Below are 27,547 nucleotides of genomic sequence, written 5' to 3'. Positions count from 1 at the left end.
TAACCTTTCTTACCTTGGCCATGTCTCTGAGTATTGCACACCTTGTGCTTTTGGGCACTCCAGTGATGTTGCAGCTCTGAAATATGGCCAAACTGGTGGCAAGTGGCATCTTGGCAGCTGCACGCTTGACTTTTCTCAGTTCATGGGCAGTTATTTTGCGCCTTGGTTTTTCCACACGCTTCTTGCGACCCTGTTGACTATTTTGAATGAAACGCTTGATTGTTCGATGATCACGCTTCAGAAGCTTTGCAATTTTGAGACTGCTGCATCCCTCTGCAAGATATCTCACTATTTTTGACTTTTCTGAGCCTGTCAAGTCCTTCTTTTGACCCATTTTGCCAAAGGAAAGGACGTTGCCTAATAATTATGCACACCTGATATAGGGTGTTGATGTCATTAGACCACACCCCTTCTCATTACAGAGATGCACATCACCTAATATGCTTAATTGGTAGTAGGCTTTCGAGCCTATACAGCTTGGAGTAAGACAACATGCATGAAGAGGATGATGTGGACAAAATACTCATTTGCCTAATAATTCTGCACTCCCTGTATATTGCTGAAGGTTTTCTGGTCAGGATTAAACCCTGAGAATGATGAAACATGTTTTTTAAGCCAAGGTGTTAGCAAGGAGACTAAGAGGGCAGTGCAGAGGAATGTTAACGTCATCAGTCTGCATGGGGAGTCTGTTGGGTCTGTTGTCAGGCACCTATATAAGTTCTATATACAGGTGATAGCTATCTATCTAGCTAGCTGGCTCTTTACATTAACCCTTTAATGCCTCAACCAGGAAATAATTGTTATAAATCCTAATTTTGGAGTGTTTATTAAACATTCTGACAAATGTAAATTAATAAATAAAATTCATTAAATAATTTAAAAAATTCCATTTATGTGCAATTAATTGCTCACAGTAGCACTGCATGTGTCTGACTGTATACATCAGATTTTTCAGAGAGAAAAAAAATCACACTGATGATTGAAATTATCTCTCTTGGGTCTTGGAACTACTTTTCTACATTTTCTGTAATTTTTATACTAAAATAATGAATGAGTTGCTAATGAAACATATTAATCAATAGTGAAACATAATTGTGATGCTACATGATGATATATAGAAATTAGTTGTGCTCTAAACTGAAATGATGCATTTCTAGTGCTGTAGATAAAGGGAGACAAGCATCGCTGACGCTTACTAAATCATCTACTGTGACATAGTGAGCTGCCCAATGTGGTACTAAGAGACACAGCCAGGGTAGCACCTGTCCACCTGTAAAATAAAAAACAGACTGACACACAAAAACTGACGAGGGCAGAAAAAAATGGCCTTGGCTGTCGAGAAACAGAAAGTGAGAAACAGAGACACAGAGGGGTTTGGAGTAGAAAGAGGAGATGGAAACAGCAGAGTGTTGGGAAACAGTGGGAGCTAGAGAGTAGGGAAGAGATAAAAAAGAGAAATCCAGGCTATTAAAGAGTATCGAGAAATGGGAAAAGCTAGTGATGGGGAGTGGGTAAAACAGCGCCTGACAGAAGCAAAGAGAGACCGAAAAAAAGGGAAAAAAGGTTTGCGAGCTGTCTACATTCAGATGAGAGAGGCAGGTCATTAGTAGTGATGTGATGACTCGAGGTATGGGTGTGTATGTGCGTGAGTCTGCATATGGCTGTTGATGAAGGATAGCTTTCTAGCAGGAAACCAGCCACCAGCCAAGTGGTCTAGCACCATCCTGGGAGAAACAGCATCTGTCTCAGCAAAATAGAGAGGAGCAATCAATAACTATACAGTTAAGGTGTGGGTGCACTGTGTGTGTGAGCTACGCCTGCACTGGCCGTTGTAGTTGTGCTTACACTGCATCTATGTAGCTGCACTATGACAGAAATGTATGATATGTGGATGACATGTAAATTTGTAGATGACTGTTTATGATTTTTAACATCTGCTCGCAGCTGCACTCTGGGGACGGCAGTGTTGGTCTGCCTGCCACTTGATAAATCTTCGTGATGGAGATAACCTGACTGACACTCGAGTTTTGGAATTGATACTGATGGCAGTATTAATACTAGTTTACGAAAATGTAGTTGCAGTGTTTGGGCTAAAAGTCCATCCATTTTCTTAACTGCATATACATTTCAGGGTTTCATGGTTTAGAGCTTATTCCGTCTGTCATACGACACAAGTCATCTCTCTATAACAGGGTTAGTCATTTTTTGCTTCCTTATAAAACCAAACAATCCCTTAGATTCCTCAGATTTTGACTTTCACTGTTACCTGCGGACTTCCTGTGTATTCGCATTGACCCAGTTTGACTTTGATTTTTTGGTGCTTGTGGTCCACACATGCAGCATTGGCCCCATATTTACTTGGCTCTAACAAACTGAAACATCTCCACTATTACGCTATGAACTGCCACTGGATTTTGTGCAGGCGTTGGTGGATCTGTGATGATTTATTCTGACTCTGGTAATCCTGCAAGGATCAGTGTGGCGGTTTCAATTGTAAACTTTCATCAACCGGAATGAAATTTGATTAATGAAATCCGCTACATGACTGTCGATCGTACATTATGTAGGACAATTTTTTACCTGTGCAATACTTATGACAAAAAACATTTAACCCTTGTGTGGTGTTCATATTTTTGTTACTCAGCCAGTGTTCATGGGTCTGGTGGACCCGCTAGAGTTTTGGCTTTCCAAATTAACACTATCAAACAATTTTATGTTAAATTACTCAACAGATGTTTACTTCATCCCAATTACAAGCCATATGAACAGCAAACATAGTTAATTTTTTCCCTTTCCCTTTGTTAGATCACATTTATGAATTAATATGTGTCTCATTTTTTTTTGTTTTTTTTTATAAAATGTTATAAAAAAATAAATCAGTTATAATCAAGTGGAGTGAGTGGAAAGACAACACATTTACACGTGAAGCAATATGTTTCACAACTAAATGGGATCAGCTGCTCATCAATGTTGACATTAGGCCCAGGGTAAAAAACAGGGGGAGGTGGTGCACACACTTATTCCACACTGTCCTGATGGCAGCTATGTCTCTCTGCCGTCGAGCTGGTCTGTCGTCTCGGTTATCAAAACGGATAATCCTGGAAATTTTGTGGAAGTTTTCCAGAGACATTGATGCATGGAAAGGTTCTTGCCGGTTTCTGCATCCCACAGGGATTCTGTGGATTCCCCTTTGGACCTGAAAACTCCTGCAAGGATAAGAACCCCAAAGTAGGCCTGCAGATCAATTTGGTCCATCTCCTTCCACCTCTCTCCAAAAACACACCGTCCTTCTAGATTACTGCAATCCAGAATAATTTTCTGGATGGAATCTGGGATGAAAAGCTCAAATGAAGACTTGATGTCCTGCACATGAGTAACTGTCAGCCGTGTTGGCCCTGGCTTATCACAGTAACAGCTCTGTAGGGTGGCTCATTTCTTGGGCAAGAAGACCATTCAATTTCACCAGTTATTGACATCCATATTTCTTCACTTGCTGTCTGGTGGGCTTGTTCTGGTCCTGGAGCTGGCTGCAGATGGGGTACTCGTCTTCGTTTTGTTACTAAATGATGCTCAACTTCATCCTCTTCTTCAAAGTCACTGTCAGACTCTGAATTTTCAGAAATGTGAAATATTCTGAAACCTCTTTGTCAACATCATCCTCCAAAGCCCCTCTCTCTTCCAAAATCAATCGGATGGCCCTCGCAGCAGATAATCTTTTGCCATCTTGATCAGTTGTGATAAAGAACCACACTGGCAAAGTCTTATTTATAGTATTATGCCCCTAATTTGCAGGTGGGACAGGGTATGAGAAAATAAAATTTGGATCCCTCAAGAAAGAGGGTAAAATGTGTGGGAATGTAAGAGCAGACAACAATGTTGCAAGTTTGTGCGGGAGCAGGAGGGGAAGAAAACACTATCAGCAGCACCAGAAAGGAGGAAGACAGAGTGTGGGAACACAGGACCTGCACTTTCAACACTTTTATTAGGCCTGGGTCCAGTGGACCCGAACACCTTGTATGTAATGTAAATGCGTGGGGGGAGGTACAGTATAAGGTCATTGAAAATTAATTCGGATTTATGTTCTTCACAGAAAATAAGCCAAAGCCAATGAATTTCAGGTTGAAAAAATAATTAATTGTTTAATTTTTCTTTTGAGAAAAACTGAAAACGGGTCTCACAGACCCGAACACCATACAAGGGTTAAAAAATAAATAAAACAAATAAATAATGGAAATCCAATCAAGAGGACAGATGGTTCGAAAGAGGAGTGAAAGAAGCCATCTATGTCCACTGTGAGCGACCATCTTTGAACAGAGGCGGGGGTTTACGACACCAACTCTCTGCCATCTATAATCCAGTTTTGAGATCCCTTCCCAGACGCCTTAACGCCCACTCACATCCTGGGCCATCTGACCTCAGGAACTCACATGATAAGGTGGGGCCAGGTTTCACAATGAACACACCCGAAACTCTGGCTGATTGGGACCCACGCCCAGTTTCACACCTTGGCTCAGGCGATTAGAGGATCATCAGGGGGTCCTTTTGTCCCTCTGTGGGGGGTTTCTCCCACTAGGTTTATATCTGGGACTCTCCACCATTTGACCTTAGAACTGAAGAAGCTTCTCGGATGAGAGCTGAAACGTCTTCAAGCAACTTAAAGAAGTCCAGACGCTTTTCTTTCCAAGCTCCTTTGACAAATCCAATCAACCTCCAGTGTACTTTGTAGTTTTTGTTAATTTGCTAATCCTGCTAGTTAACATATTGCAGTTCAGTAACCTGTTTCACAGGGAATAAAATGTAGCAGTAGTATAAAAAATATTGTACACTTTGTGTCTTTTTCTGAAGAGCAAATACGCTCTTCTGGGTGTGTTTATGGGTTTAGAGCACATGTAAAACACAAGCTAGCATCACACGGACAATGGCTTCAGCGCAGACAGACTGTAAATTGTGTTAATTTGAAACAACTTAATGGAAACAACTTAAAACAATTAAGACAGATCCCATTGTGCCAGCACTACGTCACCACAAACTGTAACACACAGTCAATGTGGTCACCTTATCTCATCAATAACCTCGACTTTCCAGACATTAGACATTACATCCACTTATAATTAGAAGTCAATCCTGACTAGAAAGCCCCAGTTACGAGTGGCAAAATATAAAACGATACTACAGATTCAAATTGAAGCAGGATCAGCCGTATGTAAATATCTGTTTCTGTGACCTGTGGAGAGTACAAAGTGCAGTTCACATAATGGATTTTTATCCCTTAGATGGGTTTACTATGCAAAGCCTCTGTGTTTGTTTTCAGAATCTTGTTTAATTTTTATTGCCAGGAAAGTATGCAAACATTGCTCTGCATGACTCACGAATATGCAGATTCATGATGGATTATGGTGTATCCACAGCTACCAGAGGATGAATATATGTATATATATATATATTCATACTGTATATGAGCTGCATTTATTTCTGCATGTAACCTTTGAAGTCTCATAAAAATGGGAAGAAACACTCTGATCTCCTAGAGAGAATAACCCTGTTGGTCAGATTCACTGCAATCAAAAGGACCGTGTGTTTCTCAGTGTGTGTCAGGGGGAATTAAGACCAATGAATGAGAAATCAAATCACACAGCATTTCCTTTCATCTCCTCTTGAATCGATACCATGTCGTAAAGTATGTTGGGGCTGACCTTGCGGCATTCTGGCATTTTCTACTGATGAGCACGGCTGCTTCCTGACTCTTTCACACAGTTTCAAATAGGACAGAGCTTCTTGCGACACCTGCGAGTTAATTCTTCAAAATGTCAGGTTTATTCACAGTCACACTGACAGGCTGGGATTACACCTTCATCAGAGTATCTGTCCCTACAATACAAACATTTCCGTCGTCCAGTTAAGTCAATTTAGGCTTTCCCCTGCTTGGCTATTTGACGGATGCCCAGAGTAGTTGGCAGTGGAGTGGAGAGTAGGCTTTGATGTCCAGGCCCAGACTGTTAGAGTATTCAGGTTGACTTTGATAAACCCTATTAGACTGTCGTTATCTCCCCCTCTCTCTTTCTCGCAAGTGCTTACATGCTATAAGCCTCAGAGGAACCAGTTTGAGGGCAAAAATACAAGGTTGCTCAGATGCTGTATAAAACGTGGATAAAGGAGAAGATGCTTTCAGAAAGGGGAAGGCAAATTGCCCGAGATGACTCAGAATGAGTGGGGGAAAAAATAAATGACACACTGTTGCGAAGGATTTGCACATGCAATATCACAATCCGCAATTAAGAGCTGCGTTGTATATCTGTGCGTCGCCGCAGACAGCTGGTCCTCCGGGCTCGCAGACAGAGCAGAGAGCAACATCGGCTTAATGCAAAAAAAAGAATGAAGGATTCGTCAAGAATTGTCGTGGAGGTCGACGCGCTACATGCATGCTAACGTAACGCCCCATTCACCACTCACCGCTATCTAAATTGAAAAGAATATTTATACCAACTTAGGGTTCAGAAGTTAATGGAAACAGTCATGCATCAATTGAGTTACATAAAGATGTCCGCTGGAAAAAAAAAAGCGAGATAACTACATCCTTTTAAAAGATTTTTAATTTTCTTAAATTGGCTTTTTGTGTCTGATAGAGGGTGTGTGTGTGTGTTTGCATGTCTCTGTGTGTGTAGGGGGGGTGTTGTATGCACATTACTGTGAGAGTTTTAATCAGGCATCAGAAGGGGTATTAACAGGGAAATGTTCTAAAAGAGAAAGATCAAATAAAGATCTCACTCCAGCGTAATGAAACACTGCTCTTTGGTGCGCTGGCTAATTATGCCGGCCGCGGTGCAGCAGCGATTGCTCGCAGCGATTTTTTTTTGTTAAAGTCCAGTGACAGAGGTGGGAATCGGATATGCCTAAATAAGGATTCACCACCCACCCTACACAGGAAGCGCTTACTCGTTTACTTATCCTGCCCTCATGTAAACTCTTTTGTCACTCATAATGCCGATCTTATAATCCCATCTGCTAGTTTAGGAAATTACTAAAGTTGCGGCTGCTTCACACATCTAAACCTCAGGCAAGCTGTTGCCTCCAGGTGATGAAATCCCTGTCGCGTTTAATGAAAAGAAAAGTCCCGATCAGGATTGCACTGAGAAAACCCAAAAGAGATTTCCAAGTGCACTGACAAAACACAAGCTGTGCTAAAAGAAATTGTAAAAACACTACAACAGTTTCCAATCTTTGAGAAATACCAAACCTTAAGGGCTAACCTCTGCGAGGCTGTTTAATTAACATTATCAATATAGTTGTATGGTTGGCATCAAAAGGGCAAATTTAAGTTGGTAAAAATGAAATCAAAGCTTCAAAATTCATCACGTGAGCGTAGTATCTTCACTCCTTTTTAACAGGCATATTCTTTAGAGGAGACTAATTTATATTCACAACTGTCTAACCAACAACACCCGCCTTTGTCGCTGTAAGCCATGCCATTGGTGTATATGGCATGACACAAATGGCTTCTTCCATTAGGAGGAAGCCATTTAAGAAGGAGCCATTTATGGGTTGAAAATTGCGGATTTAATCTTCAAATAAAGCTTCATGAGGTGGTGCGCTGGCAGCAGAGGGAAGAAATTCTCTCTTCTCTACCAACAGACGCTCAGAGCACCGTTCAAAGCAGTGATACCTAAAGGTTGGTGTTTTAACAAACGCAATGTGACGTGCACGTGTTTCCTTTATTGAATGGAACCAAAGAACATCTAAGACTCAGCATTTGCCAACACCAAGAAAGGTGGAACTTCAAAACACTGTTTCCAGCACGCCGCAGCAAACTGTAGCACTCGTGTTAGCCAGTGTTCTCCAATAAATGGGCAGGTTTGTGTCAAGAAGGCATATCTGTAGCCAAGTAACATATTAACATAGCTGTCTAATCAAAGACAGTACGTGGATCTGAATAATTCTGTAATGCAATTTTTTACGGGATGCTGAAGTACGAATGGAGGCAGATAATCCCCTTCAGGTAGTAGATGAAAGAAGAAGAAAGAAAAGCTGTTATGCGCAGCAGTATAGTGGCAATGGTAACAGAAACATCTGTCCAATCAGAACTGAGAGCAGCACAATTGTAAACAAGAGTTACGCAGAAAACATGCTTGAAGTCCCAACATCCTCATGAGCAAAAACTGAAGCTTAAAAGGACGAATGCCAACGGTGGTCCTACGCAGAACTGAGGTAAATTCAAACAGGCTGTTACAAAGTGAAAAATAGGGATCTAATTATTGTGTGGCGCCCTGAGTATTTTGAGCATTAAGAACAAGTCTCAGATGTGTTCCTTATGTGTTCGTGCCCACCCCCCATCATCTTTTTTTGCTATTTGTTGTGACAATAGTTTGCATCATAACACAGACCGAAAAGCTCATTTGCTCCCACCTGATGTGATGTTAGGGCGATATTTAGTTTCGCCAGTAGGTGGCAGTGGCGGCTCAGCCAAACGGGTAACTGGCAAAATAATCCTTCACAAAAGTAACGCAGGCCAGTTATTACAATGGAAGCCGCCAGTAACACGGAATTGTTTTGCTGTGTTTCAGGTGAGAGCAATATACGAGAACTACATACATTTATGTAAAGTTGATACTTATTTAACATGTTTGGAGTGTAATTCTTATTTATATGGTGTTTAATGTGAGCGAATAAGGGAGTTGTTTCACGTTATCTGTGGGTAATGCTAGTAACATTTGTGCGCTAGCTAAGTCATGTTAGCCTCCTGCATTAATCTCTGTAACCGTGTTGTTCCATCAGTAATGTGAAAGGAAACTGTTAGCTGGTTTCAGTTAAAGTTATAGGAAATAGACCAGCCAGTACATGTTATGTTGTCTATTGTTTACTGGTCATTTTCTCTGTGTGTTAAGGGCTGATTAATACGTGGCCATTACACGTAATGCTACAAAAGTAACGCAGGCCAGTTATTACAATGGAAGCCGCCAGTAACACTGAATTGTTTTGCTGTGTTTCAGCGCAATCAATCTTCATGTGCACCTGAATGAACCCTGTCGTCCTTCAGTGTGTAACAATTGCAAAAAAGCAACATATTTTTTTTAAGAAAATTCATATGGAGTCCACACAATATTTTACCTGACCATGTTTGTTCCCACTTTTTCTTTTGATAAATAAAAACTTTTAAGCTGTTTACGTTTTTTTTTACACCTAAATTGAATTTCATTGGTGAAATGAACATCTTTCTACAGATGTCTACACTTATGACATCAGCAATCCTATGATGCATATGTGAAGTGAGTTAACTCAGTCAGATGACATTGTGAGTTGGTGTGCTTTTTCCTTTCTCTTCTTTTCTATCGAGAAACTTAAATGTTTACGTCACTTTATTGTAGTTGATAAAAAACAAAGCGTCTCTTGCTAAAAAGTCTAAAAAGGGAAGTCTAGGCGATGCTTAAGAAGTACTTCAAACTGATGTCATGGTAATGTTCCTGAACTTTCCTTTTGGAAGTATTTTACAACAATGATTTGACATCAGGAAAAGTTGACGGACAGCCAGCAGCTACTTAATGTCCAAATGCTTACTTGGTGTCTTGCCAAACTGGGGAAAAAAAACAGATAAACCAGTATTTGACAGCTCAGAATGCATTCTGAGTCGATGCCTTCATATAATATTTCTCTCTGGATATTTTCATGTGGCGCACTGAATACATTATCTAATTACTCACATGTGTTACGGCAACAAAGCTGGGTGTTGTGTAGACTGCAGTCGTGAATATGAATTAGTCTCCCCTAAATAACATGCCTGCCAACAAAGACTGAAAATATTTTGTTCATGTGATACATTTGGATCTTTACATTTATTTTAAAGAGCATCTTCAATCTCTGCTTTTAAATCGAAGCTCAAAATCCACTTTTACACTTTGCCCGTTCCAACTCATGAATACCTCATTTGTTGTTCTGTCTGTTGTCATTATGTATCTACTTATTGTTGTAGGCCTCTTAATTCTGTAATGTAGTGTTTGTGTTAGGTCTGCAGCCTTCCACTGCAGAGTTATTGCATGTTGGATTTTTCTTTACCGGTAATTAGTTTTTATTTTATTTCATTTTTACTTTTTATTTTAAATTCAGCTTAGTTTCGGTTAGTTTCCAGAGTGGTTTTCAGTTTACTTTTTATTAGTTTTAATGTTAGTTTTTAGTGTTTTTTAAATTATTAGCACATTTATATGATAGATATTCCAACGTAAACAGAAGACATACAAAGCCTCAATAAACATGTCCATAAAAACAATATCAGGGAGTTTGTGACAATCTTTTTTTTTATTTTTATCAGATCAACAAATACAAAACTAAGGCTATTTCTGCCATAATAATCTAGTTTTAGGTTTTAGTTTAGTTAACTATAACAACCTTGTTCTATTGTTAGCTTCCTGGGTTGCAATGACAACATCAGTATTGGCTAAATAGAGTCCTCCTGCTGGATGTTTGGTGGTCTCTCCCTTTACTCTGCATTGCCAAGACACGACATCCATTGAGGGCTAACGTCTCATGTCCCAAGACGTCCCATGGGAACACAAAAGGTGACCTTCCGCGTTCCAATGTCACACGCCAGATTATCGATGAAATCGAATAGAATGATGCTACCTCGGTAATACACGTTCCAGCCGTGTATTCCAGCCCTAACCACAACCTTATCCCTAACGTTAACCACTACCTTAATCATGTTAGATAGTTTTTCCAAAGCGATTTAAGTAAAATAAACACACATGTGAAGATTCATTCCAAATGCTTCCCATGTTTCCTCATTGGGGACGTGTTGGGTGGCCGACAGCGTAATATACCGACGATTTGTCACCTAGTGTAAAATGTTACGCTTTGGGAGTGGAAGTACACAATTTGAGACACAACAATAAACTTTATCCAAAAAACAATCAAACAGAACAATTGCACAGATGATGCAGTGCTATAGGATGACGGATTTTCAGAAATAGCATACCCAGCCATTAACAAACCACTTATCATTTCTAAACTGCTAAAGCAAACCTCTTTATTAAGACACAAAAACACCTTTCTCCACAGGAGGACAATAAATGCTCGTGTAACTCAACATTCAAACCCCATGCTTTTGAAATCAGCTTTGCATCAGCCCATCGGGCAAAAATCACTGATGTTTGACAAATAGTGTGTCAAGAGATCCACTGCTTGGAGCTAAAACCTTACTCCAGAGCTACTGCCACTAGCAAATGAATATTTAAGCCACACCAAAGCCCTCCTCTCCAAGCACTCAATTTAGGCATTTTCACTGAGCTTTTTCTACTACAATATAAGTTTCCACAAAGCCCTGCTCTTCAGAGGCAGAGCACGATAAAATCAATGACTCAGACTTTCTTCTTGATCACAGTCAATCTCTCCTATAAGCTACAAACACACAACGAGGTTTTGTAAGGGAGGTTTTAAATCTAATCTCATCTTCTACCTCCCACTCTTCTTTATTTCTCCTTCTGACGTGTGACCCTATAATGCTGTTTCCAGCCCTCTTACCTCGCTGTGCTCTGGTGTTTTCATTACATGTGGCGTGGGGTTCAGTTCATGTCAAGCAACAAAAACATTAGTCAAATGTCTCTGAAGTGGTAGGTGAAGTAATTTCCCACAGGTACAGCAACCTACACACATAATCTCCCTTTCTACAACAGAGACAGAGTGTGAAATATCTACTAAGTCAGAAGGTAAAAGCTGGCAGACTTTTGAAATACCAGGAAATACAGTGTTGCCCAGAGGGAGACAAAATTTTCAGCCGAGCTCTGCAGATTCAACCTCATCTTTTCTAATTTAAGAAAAAGGAAATTATGTCCTTGTGGCACCCAGTTATCTAGGGAAAGGACTATGATTCAAATCGCACTTGAATTCTACATTTTACCAGCAGAGCCCCAAAACGGATTACGCCTGAATATTTAAGATTGTCCGGTGTATAAAACAGACAAAATGTGGGCAGCATTGTGCTGTGTGCGTATTCCACTTGAAGATAGAGCCCTGCTGCTCAGCTACTTCCCATCATTTTATTCTTCACGGCTTTCCTCCTTACGAACATGGAGATTTTTTTTTTTGCTGCCAGCACACAAACCCAGGACCAACACCACCCCTACAAATAAACTGGAGGACAAAATGAAAAGGATTTTTAGATCTGAGGGTTCAGATGTAGCTGCTCAGCGGAGGTCCAGAGTGTATGTCTGTGTTTGTGCACAGGGATTAGGAGCAGCATACAGATTTGAGCAGTTTCGCCCAACCAAAATCCAGATTGACTCAACTCTTGGATGAAAAATATCCTCTGCACACAAACACACACACACACGCTACAAGAACAAGATTGTATGTCTACGGCCATATACGTGGACAGTGACAGCCAGCCTTAAAAATTACATTTACACAGGAAAGATCTTGTACCTGCAGAGTACAGATTCTCCAGCGAACTCATTTATTCTCACAAAGATATCTGCAACCCCGAGCAAAGTGATGCAATGTGATTACAAAAAATCACTGCAAACCTGACTATCCTGGATCATATCTGAATAAAAATTATATAAATGTGCTGAATGGATGAATAATCTGCTTTTTGACAAACTGAAGGATTTCCTGAAACAATCCCCCCCCCCCAACCCCTGCAGCAGATCAGATATTTCATTATTAAGAAAGAATAAGCAATCATACTGCATGCAGGAAAGCAGATAAAGTCAGCAAGTCTCAATTTCAATCCCGGAGATATTCAGCCAAACAAGTGGCATTTAAAAAAAATGTAGTAATATCTTTAATGCACAGCAATTGAAACTTACTGAGAGTAAACTGTCATGGTACTTTAAGTTGTTTTGAGGCTGCTCGTGAGAAGGTTACAGGAATGAGCATGTGCATTTGTGTATTACGAAGAGTCATTTGTATGCATGTTAGGCACACGGGCTTATTAGAAGCCACAAGGTAAAAGCCAATTGGCATCCTTTTATAGATGGTGGCGAGAAAAGCCACTGTCAGCTCAATGAATATTCAGATAGAAGCAGAAGCCTTGAGGGGACATGGAGCAGCCCCAGTCTTTTATCAGTCTTCCTCACAGCGCAGCCACAACCTATTCACAGCAATCCAAATCTTTCTCTGTATCACTGAATCCTCCTTTAATTTCTTCCATCTTTGTCTCTTGTTCTCTTCTCCCTGTTACTTTTATCACTCATATATACCCTTCCTGTATAGTCTTGCTCTTTCTCTGCCTCCATTTTCCATGCTGTACATTTTCCCGTGTTGGGGAATAATGAGAGCCAGCAACAGTGGGTGGCCATGTGCGTCGCATTGTATAGGAGTGCCGTGATTAATCGAGCTTGCCAATTGGAAAATGAAAATGCCAGCAAGGCCATGCCGTCAACACACTGTTAGTGTTAGTTTGAGAAAGAAACGCAGACGAACACACACGATTGACTTCCTGACTTTTCCACGTCCTTCCATTCTGCCAGAAAGACTTCAGTCGCTCACTGAAAGACGATGGCTTTAAATGAGCTGCTGGAGCACGCCGGTGTACAGTCAATGGTCTGAGAAGGAAATAAAATTCTCTTGCGTGAACCTCAAAAAATCGTAGACGAATGAGCAATTCGAGCTTTGACGAGGGTAAAAGGAGATTCGTGTTTGTCATTTTGACAGTTTTGTCAAGGTGTGTGACTCGAGGATGCAGAGCGAGAAAAATGCTTGGCAGCTCAAGCAAAAAGTGAACTGAGACAAAATAACACGGAACATCGTGCAATCTGGTTTACACCTCTATGAAACCAAATGTCACATGCACCTTTAGGACGACAAGCGGTCCAATTTAAACTGGCCTTTCTTATAGGAACAGTTTAGGACCCTGCAAGCTCACTTAATGGATCCTCTGGGCGCCATAGTAACCCTCTGCACACATAAGAAAAGGCAGGATGAGGCAGCCGAACTAAGCGGGCAAACTCAAGTTTTGTTGAACATAATACAGTCTATCTTTTGCGCTCTGCTTTGTGTAAACATTTTGTTCCATTATAATCATGTTGAGTATTTGTTCCTTGGTTGAACCTTGAAAAGAAGAATACATGAAATAAGCTGAAATAGGAGGAAACTCATTCAGTTGTAAACCATAAACCACTTGTCACGGTTTGCCCGTAAGCCTAAGAGATGGTAATGATATACATTAAACCTCCATCACGGTCTCAGCAGTGTATGAAGTAGAGTAGCTGGTATATGGCCCAAGCTGCACTATTAGTTCATGAAATGTACCATTAACTCATTTTATTGTCATTTTCTATAAGGGAATATTATATACTGGTGTGGCCATCTGCTTGAATCCGCAACTATTTTATTATTCTGCAATATTACGAGGATTACTGACATTCCACATTTCATAATCCCATCATGGATGCCCTCCTTCATTGTTGACATCATTCTTCCAGTAGCCAAACAAAAGCCTGCCATTACCTATTAGATTACCCAGAAGCCAAATGTGATTTAGGTCCCTTTGGAATCGGACATTTGCTCTTAGATGATAAGCTGGGAATTTAAAGTCCAAGCCGCTGCCAAACTGGATGTAAGAAAATGGGGGAGCAAAAGTGTAGATAATGAAAACAGAACGTTCATCATTCATCCCTGAGGAAGCGTCCTACTGATGAGAAGATGAAAATAAAAGTAAAATCCATCAAGCACGCAAAGCAGTCTGCTCTGTGATGCCATATGGAATCAGAGGTGCAAATCAGGAGTGATGAACAAACAAAATTCCTTCACCTTCCAACAATCAAAAGACCTTTTCAATCTGCTCTTAAGGGAATAACTCTCTTAGACGTTTTCGATGGGTTGAGGCCTTAATGTGTACAGAGATAAAACACAGAGCTCGATCTCATTCCTGCCTAATACAGCATAATGGAGAGAGTCGGGCTCTCGGCATGACAGCCATGGATCCACCACAGCGATAGGCTAATGAAACAAAGAGCCCTAGGCAAGCTGTTATACCTACAGAGGTAGGAAGAATGCAAAAAAAAAAAAAAAGCCTTACAACACTCGAGCTAATTTCCAATGCAGTGGAGACCATATGCATCATGTGCACAATGTAGCAAACACAGCGTGCATACACAATAGAGCACTCTATTGTGGATTTCGCACAGGAAGGACACAGGGGTTTGAACAGGAAGGCAGCCAAGATTTTGGTACAGATTGGAGAGTTGCATGGTGTAGACAAACACATGTACACACACACACAAACACACACTTCCCACTCCAATCCCCACACCACACCACAAATAAACCCCCACACCAAGCATGGTTTACATTACTGCAGACTTCCAGCTACAACAGAGAGATGCCCTGACCCTCGAAGCATCTGTAGCTGAACAGCAGGCCTGGCTAACAAACCGCCACAGAGGATAGAAGCAGGAGGCAGGCTGAGCTGCTGATTGATCTGCAGCGTAATTGGCTAGGAGTGGCTGAAACAGCCAGAGGACGTAAATATCAGCCATCCCGCTGGACAGTGAGTTAAGTTCCACAAGAGCGATAAACTCTGACTGGTTGTCCCCTGAGTGAAGGCTTGTTGTCTGATAAGCTGGGGAACACTCTGTGCTGAGATTCCACTGCTGAGCAGGAAGGAGCAAGGTGTAATATCAGAGCAAAGGATGTGAGAGGAGTTGAGTGGGGCAGATGAACAGTCACACAAGAAAGCGGCACAGCTAAGTTCAATCACTTTTTTCCAACATATGTAGTTTTACAAGATAGCTTATATATCTAGCTGGTGAGAAAACCACTAACAAACCAGCTAGTTACCAACCGTAATTCTACAAAGGGTGTAATTAAAGGGAAAAATCCAAGTTAGTATCTTATTTAAGCAATATGGTGTAAATATCATAAATCGGAATGATAGAAACGGGGTTTTAATATTTGAGACTTACCTTTTAATTGCATGTAAATTTGCAATTTTCACATCACAGAAAGCGCAAGAATTGTGTGCTGTTCCCTTTCATAAACTTGGTGTGAACCATGCATGGCATGAGAGAAAATAGGAGAGAAGAAAAGAGGTAGTGTGCTAGCTGAAAACAGAGAGAGATGAGATGAGAGGAGCGAGGGCACGGCTGACCTCATCCACAGCTGCAAGAGGTGTGCCTGCAATGCTAACTCGCTCAATCCGTCTCATTTTGCTCAGCGCAGAGAGAAGGGAGTCTTTAGCTGAGCTCGAACGTACCACCTGTCGTTTGACGTATTTCACCTGATGCGAGCGCATGAGATTCCCCTTGAAATTAGATTTTTGTTTGGCAGCCACCACTCAAAAACAAAAAGTTAGAAAAGAAAATACGCAGGAGAGCCTATTTAACACAGGTTATTTTCTATTTGCTAAAGCCTTTAGCCTGATGGCGTTCCTTTTGTGAAACAATATAACACATGGGGAGTGTGTTAAAAAAAAGTACACCTACATGTGTTTCCAGTAAGGAAAAGAAAGACCCATAATAATCAGAGAAACAGCAGGCAGCCCTGAACAATCAGAAAAGAAACTCCCAGAGAATGTGTCCTGCACTGTAGGCAGCGCTAATGGCAATAAGCACTGGAGCAAAACATAAGGAGGGAGATCATTTTGTTGTTGGTGGTGGCTTTGTGATTTATTAGTAATGACTATATGCAAGAATCTTATTCAGGCAAACACACTGAGGTCTTAAGGGAACACCCAAAAGTGTACCATGGGAGATTTCTCTCTCTATTTCTACCTGTTCTCTGTGCTCCACTGAATTTGAAACCCTACCACTGCTGGGCCGAGGAAAATGAAATTTAACTCCCACTACCTTAGGTGCTATACCACTTTGACAATGTTTCTATTAGATTTATGATGGCAAGTGGACCGCATCTCACATGCACACACTACAAGACTGAAATGTGTTTGAACTAAGTGTTATCAGCCAACAACTGGATACATGTTTAGTACTTGAAAAAGATTTTGTAGCGTGAAAACAATCATCTTTTTGTCTTTCGGGAGAAAAGAGCTACGAGGAACAATTGCAGTAGCTAACAATAGTTTGCAGTCGGGGAAGAAAATGCTTATCAGGAGAGAACAGTCCAGACAACAATTACATTCAATACCTCAATACAGCAAAACATTGTACTGCTTCATCGTGCTAATTATTGGCACAAACTATGGAGCTACTCAAATGGATTCAGACTTACTAGAGTCACTGCATTATGACTTCCTGTGGTGGAGCTTATCAAATAAATGTGAAGAAAGTGAACAGTGGAGAAGGAGAAATAAGAAGGTTACCCAGTGGGACCCAATAGGGGGTGTTGGTTAACTAAATTGACACATAACTGAATGGTTGAAACAGTAGATCAGTTGCTATGGTGCAGTGGATAAATACACACTTCAGGTCACTTGAGGGTTATTTTTTCCCTCTCCGGTTACACAGATATTGTGATGGATGGCAAATAACTGTGTTGCAAACTACTGAAGATCACAGAAGTGCTACATAATAATACGATCCTGATAGATACTCCATGACTCCCACTTTTGTTTTTCTTTTACACTTTCATGACATATTGTGAGTTTTTGCAGACAAATGTAGAATATGCTCCAGGCAAACTTTGGACAAACTCCCCTAAAACTGTCCTTATTACAGCCTAAAACACCTATGTGACTTCGCTTTCCACACACAATACCATAAATTACAACTATTATGAATGATTATTTACCTCTCTTTGCCTGTCTGTTGAATGTCAGTGTCTTTAGAAAGTTCACTCTGAGAGTTTGGTGGATGCAATTAAATAAAATGTGACTCAAACATTTAAATGTCAGTTGCTGGCAAATGGCTTTGGAAAGAGATGTGTTACTGGGAAGTTACTGAACTTTCTACCCAGCCCCAGCGATGGTGTCGCTGTACTCAGCCGCTTCCAAGAGAGACAAGTCGATCTCTGTGGTTCAGTTTCCAATTTTCCTGTTTGAGCCCATCTAGGTTCAATCTCATGACCCTGCCTCCTTTGTGATAGGCCCATACATCCTATTCCAGATATAATACTAAATGCCATTTGACTCATTTCAAAATAATTCTCAGCCCAGTTAGAGCGCGGTTGGCTCTGAAGCACTGTGATCGCTCAGTGTCATCTTGATTACCAGGCACGGTTAAAATTTTAAATAGAAGAAAACATTAAGAAGATGTTCGATTAACAGCTGAGGTTTCCTGTGGAATTTAAACGATGAGGAATATTAGATTGTGTGCGGCACATTTCAAAAAGATCGAACGAAAACCATTAAAACAGTCAACATTATAAATGTATGGTCGCTTTTCATGGAGCACCACAGTCTCCATATTTTATCACAAACCACACAGCATCTGTCTCAGTTCCAGGTCTTGGCTCTGCAAACAGCCGAGTGCAGGGAGCAAGAGGCGGGAGAACTTGCAGCTTTTATTTGCTCTGGCTTTCGCTTAAGGTGCTGAAACACCACTTAATCTACCAGTCCACAAGGGTCCAAGGTCACGGCGCCCTAGGACAACCTGAATAGCAGAATGCTGCTGAAATCCCCCAGCAGTCTTGAATGCACACATACACACAGAAACACACATACCACAGCTCCTCCACTGAGTAATTTCCCCTGCTGCACACGTTGTACTTTTATATTACACAATATTACTAGAAGGCTGCCCGTCAACCTAATGCATTAGCTCTCTCGCTGACCTCCACGGATGATGCAAATCTGTTGGCCACAACTTCACGTGTGCTTTTAAAATATAACAAGCTTATTACTGTGCTGGCTTTTATGACAGACAACTAAATTGCGCTCATTATAGTTTCTTTCATAGCGCCACACAACGGGCTTTTGCACACAATGGCTCAGTACCACACTTTTACATTTCGTCACTAGTTCACAATTACATTATGGTTCTGCCATGAATACATGTATAATCAGGCACTGTAATGAAAAAGGCAGATTAACACAAAATAAAACCATAAGTTATAACGCAGGAAGCCTCAGGCCTTATTCTTCTTTCTTAAAATAGTTTTGTTTTGGAATATTTGCTGATCACTATTTAGTCTCAATCCCCTCTGGCTAAACAGGCCTTTTCATATATTCACTTGATTACTGAGCAGTAGAATGTGATCAATTCTGAGATACACTGAGGTTTGCGTGCTGTTTCAAAGTGGTATTAAGATTACATGTCAAGACTAAGTGTACAGCATTTTGGTGTTTTTGAGAAACTAGTGTGACATTTTAACAAATACGCTGGTGAAATTGCTCTCTTGCAAAGAGTTCGCTGCCAAGACTGAAGCCACTCACATGTCTTTAAGCTACTGCCAGTATGACCAATAACCTTTTAGCTTAGTGTGAAGGCTGCAAAATGGTTACTTCTTGCACTGTGGGTGCCAGTAGATAATAGCATGACTAGCAAGTCTGAACTTCATGCTTTTGCATAAACAGCAAGACATATGCATCATCAACTCTGCCTCTAATTCAAAGTGAGATTAAGAAATTTGTGTGTAACTCATTGTCACTGTTCCCTCTTCAGAAGCAGTTTCTTTTTACAGAGCCTGCGTGGAAGTCAGGGTTTCTGCATGCAGTACACACAAACACACATAGATCCTTTTCTTAATGTTACTTTAAGTGACTTATGTGTTATACAGGCCATGTCTCAAATGGCTGCAATTGGGGAGCTGGGGAACCTAATGAGGTTTTGCATTTACGTGACAGCTAAGTAGGTGAAGTTAACTTATCAGCCATGTTGGATGTATGAGAATGTAAGGCCAAGTAAATTAGGTCCAAGTCAGACAGGCCTCGAGACTGGACTGGGCCAATCTACCAACCACCCGTTGCAAGAAAAATACGCATGCTCCCAAACTGGTTGGCAAGTGGTTGCTGGAGGTTGATGGCAGTCAACGTGAAAGAAAAATGTGTTGCCATTAATCTCCTTGTGGTTTCTTTTTTCACATACCTACTTGACTTTGCAAATGCTTTCCATTTCCTCTTTGCATCACACTTTTTCAATTTTTAGTACTTTGTTTTTGCTAATTGACCCAGTCTCACCTATCCCAAAAAGGTTTTTGGTGCAGCCCTCTCTTTTCAACTGATTGTGCTTAGTGATAGCCAGGAGCATCCAGTAACAGCTCATGTGGAATACACAGTTCTTCCTCATAACTGGTAGTTGTATCACATCCAATATGGCGGACAACTCTCGTGCAAGGTATGAGTGATGTCATGTGAGGAACCTCTATATGTGTCAGGTGTTCTAATTCAGTCAGGTGGCTCGCTTGTGAGTCACACAGGCAGCTTGCCATGGCCTGGTAAGCTTCCATTATAAATCCTGCAAAAGTGCCAGGCAATCTTGTAATTAAAAATGTGTCTGAGTGACTGTAAGTAATTGAGTCGGAAGCTACTGTACATATACCTCCAAAATATCTGTCAAATCCCAACGTAACTTTGATTTCTTTGCAAAAAACAAGTTACAGCACAGTTTGAAGAGGGGAAAAAAGAATGCTGTACAAGTTCTGTGACACAATACACTGAGTATGAAGAATCTGGGTGTAACGTGTTTGACAACTAAATTGTGAGTCGAACGTTAAGTGCATCAAAGACTATTATATTTGGATCTCTACTGTCTGCTAAATCTCTTATATAAATATAAAAATTTAATACATAGCACCTTCAGACTTCAAGTACCTCAAGATCTATGATAGGACATTAGATACTGGAGATTCCAGTCATTGGTTATTCATTCACTGGCTGCTGTATTAACCGAATTAGTCATCAAGAGCTCTGAAAGGACAGTAGCAGAATGTGAAGGAGAGGCACAATTTTTTCTTTATCTGGCAGCTGCTAAAATGACTGAGGAAAGAGAGTGAGAGGAGATGATTCATGTCAGCTTTGTTGCCACATCTCTTTTTCTTTTGCTTCCATTCATGAGAGGAGGGCTGTGTAAATTAGCATGGTTAGCAGAGCAGCTGCAGATGTGAGACACTATTCACACTGCCAGATTTCAGAGTATCGAGTCGAGTGAATTCAAGACTTTTATCTTCATTAATTATGGAAATCATATGCCTCAGATATGTCCTATCAAGTCAAGAGGCAAAGCTTTTCACTGTTCTCTAAGCAAATTTTCAATAGGACTCCCAAGAGAAGCAGGAAGGAGAAACAATACTTGAATTACACACCGCTGGGAAAAAAGAAGGGCCTTTAACTATCAGGGATGAAAAAAACATCCTTTATGTGCAACTCTTTTTCAGAGCAATTTTGAAAAATTACAGTACAGATGTTAATTGCAATTACCGCATGTGAATTCTTATTCACACCCATTAGGAAACAAAGCTATGCAGACTTAGTCAGGGTAAAAACTCAGAAAATGCTACTATTTTGACATTTTATGATCACCTTTAACATTTTGGAAACAGTGCTTATCTCATATATAATTATTAATTTTGGTCAAGAGTTGACATCTGCCTCTGTAAAGTGAATTGAAGAATATTGGCAAAGCTAATCGAACATAAATATAAAAGAATCTTTGTGTTAATGAGCGAGCTTAATGGTGTGCTCCTACTCAGATAAACCAAAGCCAACAGAACAGAATGACACGATGGGCAAGGCTATGGTACTGCAGTGTGCGCTGAGGTGAAGAGGAGTCAGTATGAACAGCATGGAATTGAAACCCTTCCCTGAGGTAAAAGTTGGGTTTATCCCCGGGCTGCTTTGTCAATATACAGTAGAAACCCGCAATTTCCTATGAACAGCTTCACCATTCGGATTTCCACAAAGCAATCGGAGATAAATCTGCAGCTCTCTCCTTTTTCACCCCAATAGCTTTCTTTTCAACTGCCTGCAGCTAATAGCGTGTTTTTCAGATGAAAGGTTCATGTACTGCATGTGTTCATTATTTAAACAATGACACGCTCAAATATCCGATGGTAAAATGCCCCAGAAGGTTTGGAGACAAATTGGCATACTCTATGCATTTCCTGGCACTATGTCTTTCAAGCCTTTGACTCACTAAAAAAAAAAAAGTTGACAGTGTTATTAAACCCAGTCAAGTGTGGGTGAGTGAATATTAAATCATTCTTATGTCCTGATTCTTTGTCACCAGTCCTCATGCTGCTTCAGTAATGCTATCACGACCAAAGATGAGGTAAATTAAAAAACGCCAAGGTTTGTGTTCGACACTACAGATAGGTTAGCTTCTCTCTGTGAATCAGTGTTGATGAAACCGTTCCATGTCTCTACACATATAGAGAGAAAAACAAGAGCGAGCCAACCAGTCACAAGAGTGTCCCAGCCAATGACAGCATAATGCCAATGGTAACAGTGAGCGTGTGCAGACAGACAATCAATAACACTCTAAGAGGCTTCCACAAATATCAAGGCCGAGCTCCCCGGATGATGTTCGTTATTCACTTGGGAACCTGCTGTTAGAGCTATAAACTCTGAATATGCTTATAAAGGAAGTCTAAAAAAAAGCCTAAAAAGCTACAAAAACAATCATACCTGCAGTAAAGTTGTAACTTGCCGAAAATCCCACTGCTTCCAGTTCACCATCCGTAACAAATTTTATCCACAGATATCTGCCGCTACTCCTGATGTCAGGCGGGCTGTGCTGACCGCAGTACCGTCCGAGAATCGGGGAGAAGCCAAACGGTCCATCTCGTACCTCAATGTTGTCAAATTTACATTCCCAAGAGGACTCGATTGAATAATTCTCGTCAAAGTGTAGGTCGATACACTGCCTTGGGGGAGCTGCAAGACACAATGGAAATAATTACTACCTAGCACAAAGAATGGCGTAAACTATTAGTCATGCTTTCATCGATGAACATTCAGCCTCTTTCATTATCAGCGCTCAACTCAAATTCTGGCTGTTAGTCAAGTCATCTCTAAATAACGAGAGATGTTATTTCCACATTCACTTTGGTACTACATTAATGAGGCTATGTGCACTGACACACAAAAAACATGTTTTTATATTAAAAAAAGGCTTTCTAGGCTTGCCAATCAGTCCAATGTGTATCATCACTCACTGAGGATAGCCTCAGTAGTGCTTTAGTTGAGAATAAACAGCTAGATCGCGTTGGCTTTTTTTCTTCACTACTGCTGTGTTTAAAGAGATGATTTACCTTCAAGGATGTAAACACACTCTGTGTCTGGGGGGTATTTGTTTGGGTAATTGGGAGAAGTGAAGAGCCCTCCTTCTGCTTCCTTTACCCACGTTCCACACTGACCTGCAGGCTTCACTCCAGAATTGTTTTTCACTGAAATATACACACACATACATTATGTATTTGATAGTGTTAAGCATATACATATAAATTTGAACAGAGGACATTTGGACACCAAAAAGACAAGCTGGTGATGGCTATTACCTGCTGTATCCTTCTTTGTTGCCCCACACAACCCAAGTATGAGTAGACTTGCAACAACTGTAAGGAAAGAAAGATGAATTCATATTGGGGGGTTTTTTGGGGGTGTTTTTGTTTTTTGTTTTTTTTAATTACACTAGTTTTTGTCTTTTTTTGTTTGTTTTTTTTTTCATTTAGGTTGGAACAAAGGTATTAATACTGTATTTATGTACGTAATGTAACAACCTGGTCCCGACCTAAAGGAATAAAAAAACACACAATACCTCCAATAATAATAATAATAATAATAATAATAATAATAATAATAATAATAATAATAGTATAGATCACGCAACCTATAGGTCACGTAAGAACATAACCTACAGGCTGCTACTAAAAGTCTCTTCCAACAAAGACTACACCTATATAAAGCCCCTTTTAGCCAAAGGCTTCAAAATTATATATATTTTTTTTAAACGATAGGCCCACATCACAAACTGCAACAATCTCAATGTGACTATTTCCTGCCATAAATAAAACTGGAGGTTAAAAAAAAACTTAAGACTGTGACCTTCACTGTGAGTTTACAGGTTGCAGGATGCAGTGCATCCGTTTTTCATCTCATATTTGTTTATCCCTACTGAATCACCATTTTGTTCCTATGTTGATTTCGATCTGTTGCTCTGATATTTACAGTCCGTCTAAACTGATTAAAAGATTATCATGCCGCTTTTGCGCTTGGGTAGGACAAACATTAAGAGCTTTTCAGCAAGTGTGCTTCAGTTGGTGAATACGGATGTCTTACCGTGATGGAAGCTGTGCCCATGTAGCATGTCTGTTCCTTTCACAAACGGCTTTAGGCTCAACTAATTCCATTTAGATTAGGAATACTTGAAGAGAGAAAAAAAGATAGAGATGTAAGTTTCTGAGTATTCACGCAGAGATATCGCTCATGTTATCAAACCTTTCGGTGGTGGGTTAAAAAAAAAAGCGAAATTTTACTCCTTATTAAAATCTCAGAGAGAGAAAAAAATCCTTCCAGATGTGTCACATCAACTACTAATCACCAGTTTCATATAAAACCAAAAACAGTTCCAAACACTCGCCCGATTTCCATCCAAACGTTTCTAGTACCCCTTGGCACGTTTGATGCACTGAAAGGATTAATAGTCCCTTCATCAGCCCTTCTCTAATCGCTCCACCTTTGCAATCTTCTTTTAGAAAATATCACGGGCAACCTTGTTTTGTCCGCTTTGGTCCCTTTATCAAGAGAGATGATCCTTCAAGAGCACGTAAAACCACGCAACACTCATCTCTGCGGCGTTTTCTGTACTCTTTTGCGCTGCGTAAAAATCTTCTGGAAAACAAGAGGTTGCCAAACAGATACAAAAAATAATAATAATTAATTGATTTTTTGTTTGGCTTTCATTTGTCGCCCCGTGTTTCCCCAAAAAAGCTGTCAGTGTTGTTCTCACTGAGTCCCTCTGCCTGGGTTTCTGTCAACTGCCTGAGTCCCCGCAGCCGGCAGGAGCTAATGTAAGATCTTCTTCCTCCTCCCGTTCATTCACCACCGACTACGGCCGTCCAATGCGCCACAGTCCTCACGTACTTTTGACGCACGCATCGAAAAGTTCTCCAGGACACGACTTCATCACACACACGACACGCGCACGTGTTTGAACAATAAAGCACGCGCTGCAGAATTCATTTTCACTAGATCCACCGCGCAACATAAAAAGGGAAAGGTAAGCAGAAAAGGCAAAGGGGATTGGAAATGAAATAAACAGTCGAGGAACGCGAAGAAGCGAGGTTAAACAAACGGAAAATGCACTGTTAAGCATAAAGGAATCTCAAGTCATATTTCAATGGTCGAAAAAAATGCACATCGCCTTCTTTTATCAGATTAAGAATCCACCCATTTGTTTCTGCTGTGTTTGGGAGCTATCCTAAAATGCACAAGTAGGCTAACGTAGTTTATATAGAACAACAACACACCTGTCATCCACAAACAAGTGACCAAGGATGGCATCTTTAGAAATTCTGCACTTCATGTTTCCAGTTTCTACAGAAATTGGAGCGATAAGAGGACACAGAGAAAACTCCACTTTTCTTTCTTTTTTTCTAAAACCGTGCCAGCGACTTTCCTGTAGTGTGAGTGTCAGGATGCATCTGCACTCTTCTACTGACTGTGTAGTCACTCTCACACCTGATGACAAAGCTGATCAGAGGGTGCCCAGGGACAACTCAGGGGCTCAGGCTCCCAAAATAGTTTTTGGCTCCCATCAGACAATATCCATCTTCAGATACTCCTACTGCAGTGGCAAACTTGGACTCGGTTTCTCTGTGCATTTGTTATTGTTACTGGTTTGCATTTGCCCCGCAACTGCGATCAGCTTCAACAGAACTGTTCGCGATAGTGGACGTTTATGTCTCATCTTTTGCAGCATGACATACTCCTGTACAACTTTGTTTCCTGTCCTGTCTCCCTCTTCCTCTGTGTGTCTTTCTAGGTCACAAACCCACCTGAGATTTGTAAGATAAAGATTCACTATCGCCTCCAACGTCCTTCTCTTAATTACATCCTGTTCCAGAGATTGGCTTGTTACTCTTCACTCTAAAACTGTTTGGTTTTATAGCAGGTAATGTAGACTCTGAAGGTGCCACGCTGACTTCAAGAATACATGTGGGAGTGGAAAATCTCACAACTCTTTTCAACTAATAGGCTCCCGCTAATCTGTTATAGAGTGATTTAATGGACTTGGGATTTGGACCCCCAAACACGAACCAAAGCTTAGCCACTCACTTTCTTGCTACTGCACAAAAAACTCCCATGAAACTTGTAACCCGCTGCACAGTGTAGCTCTCTCTGCTCCCTCCAAAATCTCACAAACACACAAAAATGCTGAAAAAAATTTTAAAATGTCAATTTCTCAGCAAAGGCAAAGCTTATTATAGATCTTCGAGTCTGAAGGGATGTCAATAATATCATACAATGCAGTGCCCAAAGCTTGTTATTGATCAGCAGTGATGCTGTGCCATCTGACAACTTCATAAACACAACGGCACACATTTCTGATGGGTAAACTCGGAGATAAAGCAGCAGAGCTATATGGGTATTATTCAAATGAGGCTTATCTAGCCTACTGTATGCAAGAGTAGCCTTAGCGAATTTAACAGCAGCCTCCAGTTTAGCTACATAAACCGCCTCTCTGACTCAGTAGCACAGAGGCAGTCGGAGAATATCAGAGAAATAATTCATTCAACAGCAGTCTCAAAGTCTGCCATTTTTAATTAAGGAAGTCTATCATTTGGCTGAAGATAAGTATTGCGCTGTGTCGGCTTTACCTACATTTGTAATTGTAATCAGTTTGGGGAATTGGGAACATTCAGGTCTGGAACTATACATTTTACTAACAGCACGCACATAACTAAACAGCCAGTTCAATGAAGTCGTTCATTACACATGTTCTGCTCTGTTTGCTGTTTCATCTTCAGTTAAATTTCACGATTGCTCATTGTTTAGAGGCAATTTAACTCCTACAGTCTGTGCCCTCAACCCCCCAAAAACAAAACAAAAAACCCCCATCAAGGCTCATGAGTTTCATTTAAAACATGCAAAAATGCACTCACAACAAGTATATTACTCTGCTGCATACGCAAAACAGAGTAATTCACAATTGCTTCCTGTTCATTTGGCTCAGACCTCATGTGCAAATTAGGCATTCACCTTCTACTTACTGTCATTATAATGACACTGCCAGCACACTTTCTTTTTGTCATTCTAACAGGGGACAGTGCTAAAGCGGATAAACACTTAGGCTAATGCCTCTTGCCCACTGGGACTCAAATTAACCTTATTAGTGATGCATTGAGCAGCGTGTTGGCTTAAAAAAAACACAATTTATTTGTCATTTGAGGCGCCTTGTAGTTCATTAAGCAAGACCCAGTTACAAGAAAGGGTTGCTCCGTCCACGGGCAAATTTTGAGCTGCTCTTTATGCTACATTAGCTGTCTGGGTCTCTGGCGATAGGCTGCCTTTATCCTGGCCCTGCACCTGGAGCTAGTAAGAAAATAATTCCATGAGATGATAACCCATAAACTACTCGTGGTTTTATGTTTGTTGGCAATACAGCATGTCATTTTAGGTCCTGGGCTCTTCGTCAAAAAAAAAAGAAAAAGAGCATCTTGAGTTATGCAAACAAGGTGCGGTGTGAAAAATCAGATTGAAGGCAAATTATATTTGACATACAACACAAAC

At 40.6% G+C, this 27,547-nt stretch overlaps 1 protein-coding gene across 5 annotated transcripts in view; it reads right to left on the bottom strand.

Moving 5' to 3' along the window:
* Positions 1 to 24,898, bottom strand: part of neto1l (neuropilin (NRP) and tolloid (TLL)-like 1, like) — an 80,259-nt gene extending 55,361 nt beyond the window's left edge. For 3 of the 5 annotated variants that reach the window (XM_005912131.3, XM_042227005.1, XM_005912132.3), the window contains exons 1-4: positions 24,095 to 24,897; positions 23,314 to 23,370; positions 23,068 to 23,202; positions 22,442 to 22,690 (exon numbers count right to left, since the gene is read on the bottom strand). In XM_005912131.3, coding sequence (XP_005912193.1) covers positions 22,442 to 22,690; positions 23,068 to 23,202; positions 23,314 to 23,370; positions 24,095 to 24,122 — 469 coding nt within the window. In that variant the 5' untranslated portion in view covers positions 24,123 to 24,897. Of the gene's footprint in view, positions 1 to 22,441; positions 22,691 to 23,067; positions 23,203 to 23,313; positions 23,371 to 24,094 lie in introns of all 5 variants that reach the window. The other 2 variants (XM_005912133.3, XM_005912129.3) reach the window with 1 other exon arrangement.
* Between the last annotated feature and the right edge of the window lie 2,649 nt (positions 24,899 to 27,547).

This window comes from Haplochromis burtoni, unplaced genomic scaffold (genome assembly GCF_018398535.1).
Source record: "Haplochromis burtoni strain Fernald_Lab_line unplaced genomic scaffold, NCSU_Asbu1 Contig_1, whole genome shotgun sequence".
NCBI classification, from domain to species: domain Eukaryota; kingdom Metazoa; phylum Chordata; class Actinopteri; order Cichliformes; family Cichlidae; genus Haplochromis; species Haplochromis burtoni.
The sequence above is the reverse complement of the archived record's forward strand: the minus strand, read 5'-3'. Positions and strand labels throughout refer to the sequence as shown.